Source organism: Arachis hypogaea, chromosome 19 (assembly GCF_003086295.3).
Source record: "Arachis hypogaea cultivar Tifrunner chromosome 19, arahy.Tifrunner.gnm2.J5K5, whole genome shotgun sequence".
Lineage (NCBI taxonomy): Eukaryota > Viridiplantae > Streptophyta > Magnoliopsida > Fabales > Fabaceae > Arachis > Arachis hypogaea.
The window spans coordinates 153,149,272-153,150,744 of record NC_092054.1 but is presented as its reverse complement, the minus strand read 5'-3'; the positions used below and the strand labels follow the sequence as shown (position 1 = coordinate 153,150,744).

Here is a 1,473-nt window from a genome sequence, read left to right as displayed (position 1 = left end):
TTTTTTTAAGATATAAAAGTAATTAATTAGGACATTGGTTAAGATAATTAAAGTCACTATTTCATTAAATTTTTAATTTAAAGAAAAATCCTAGTTAATTTTGGTATATAAATTTCGAATTTCAAAACATTGATAAAAATTATGTTGAATTTTGATTTATTTGATTCTCATTTAAAATAATCACTACATAAGTTAAAGTTCTGTTTTGAAGTTATATTCGAGCTTTAATCTGATTTTTAAAGTTTCAATTTACTTAGTTTGATTTTTTAACTTAGGTATCTGTGACTCATATTAGGGTTTTAAGTGTTTAGTTGAAAATAAAAAATAAGGTAAAAAAATTTTCAATTGTCACATCAAATAGTCGCTAGAATGTATAATGTAGCAGTCGTTAGTCCATCTCAGCATGTTGTTAACGATTTTGTGAGACAGTGACAAAAATAAGATTAAGAACCAATGTGAGTCATAACTATTAAGTTGGGAGACTAAATTGAATAAATCGAAATTTTTGAAATTAGATTGAAACATAGTTGTTAGAACCGAACCAGCATTTGGTGGTAAGGTTGTTGTTCTAGGAGGTGATTTCAGACAGATACTTCCGGTGATTCCGAAATGAAGTAGACACGATATAATGGCATCCGCTATTAACTCATCCCATCTGTGGTCATTTTGTAAGGTTCTAAAACTGCATACGAATATGAGGCTTCTAATGTCTTCTTCGGATCAAGATGAATGTGAAATGAAGAGATTTGCTAATTGGATACTTGATGTTGGAAATGGAAATATTGGCTCTGTTGTTGGTGATGAATCAGAAGCTGAAATTTCAGATGATCTATTGATTACAACTACTGATGACCCTCTCTCTCATTTGGTAGACTTTGCATATCCAAATTTGTTGCAAAACATGTCAGATTACAGGTATTTTCAGAGTAGGGCAATTCTTGCACCCACGCTTGAGAGTGTCGAGAAGGTAAACGATTTTGTCTTGACAATCTTTCCAGGGATGGAAAAGGAGTATTTGAGTTCTGACACAACATGTCAAGCTGATGAGAATGAAGATGTACAACAAGAGTGGTTCACACCAGAGTTCCTAAATGACATCAAATGTTCGGAAACTACCCAATCACAAGTTGACTTTGAAGCCAGGAGTCGCTGTAATGCTACTGCGAAACATAGACCAGACTTTAGGTTTATGCAACGGGACAAGATTAATAGTTAACGAACTTGGCAGCAACGTAATTGGAGCAACGGTAGTGACTGGTAGAAATATTGGAGATAAAGTGTACATTCCAAGAATGAACTTGATCCCTTCAGATTCAGGATTGCCATTTAAGTTCCAACGGAGACAATTTTCATTAACAGTATGCTTTGCAATGACTATTAACATGAGTCAGGGTCAATCATTATCACATGTAAGGCTTTATTTGCCAAATCAGTGTTCACCCATAGACAACTTTATGTTGCTTTGTCAAGAGT

At 33.5% G+C, this 1,473-nt stretch overlaps 1 protein-coding gene across 1 annotated transcript; it reads left to right on the top strand.

The window, feature by feature from the left end:
* Nucleotides 1–300: 300 nt before the first annotated feature.
* On the top strand, nt 301–1,195 carry LOC140181828 (uncharacterized). The gene is made up of 2 exons (XM_072227252.1): nt 301–915; nt 999–1,195. Exons 1-2 carry the CDS (start codon nt 629–631, stop codon nt 1,024–1,026), a joined length of 315 nt encoding a protein of 104 aa, XP_072083353.1. The 5' UTR covers nt 301–628; the 3' UTR covers nt 1,027–1,195.
* The last annotated feature ends 278 nt before the right edge of the window (nt 1,196–1,473 follow it).

Excerpts from the sequence above, each read along its gene's own strand:
- LOC140181828 (XM_072227252.1), top strand. The coding sequence starts at position 629 with ATGGCATCCGCTATTAACTCATCCCATCTGTGGTCATTTTGTAAGGTT. Across the intron at positions 916-998 it reads CAAAACATGTCAGATTACAG|GGATGGAAAAGGAGTATTTG; the intron begins GTATTTTCAGAG and ends CAATCTTTCCAG.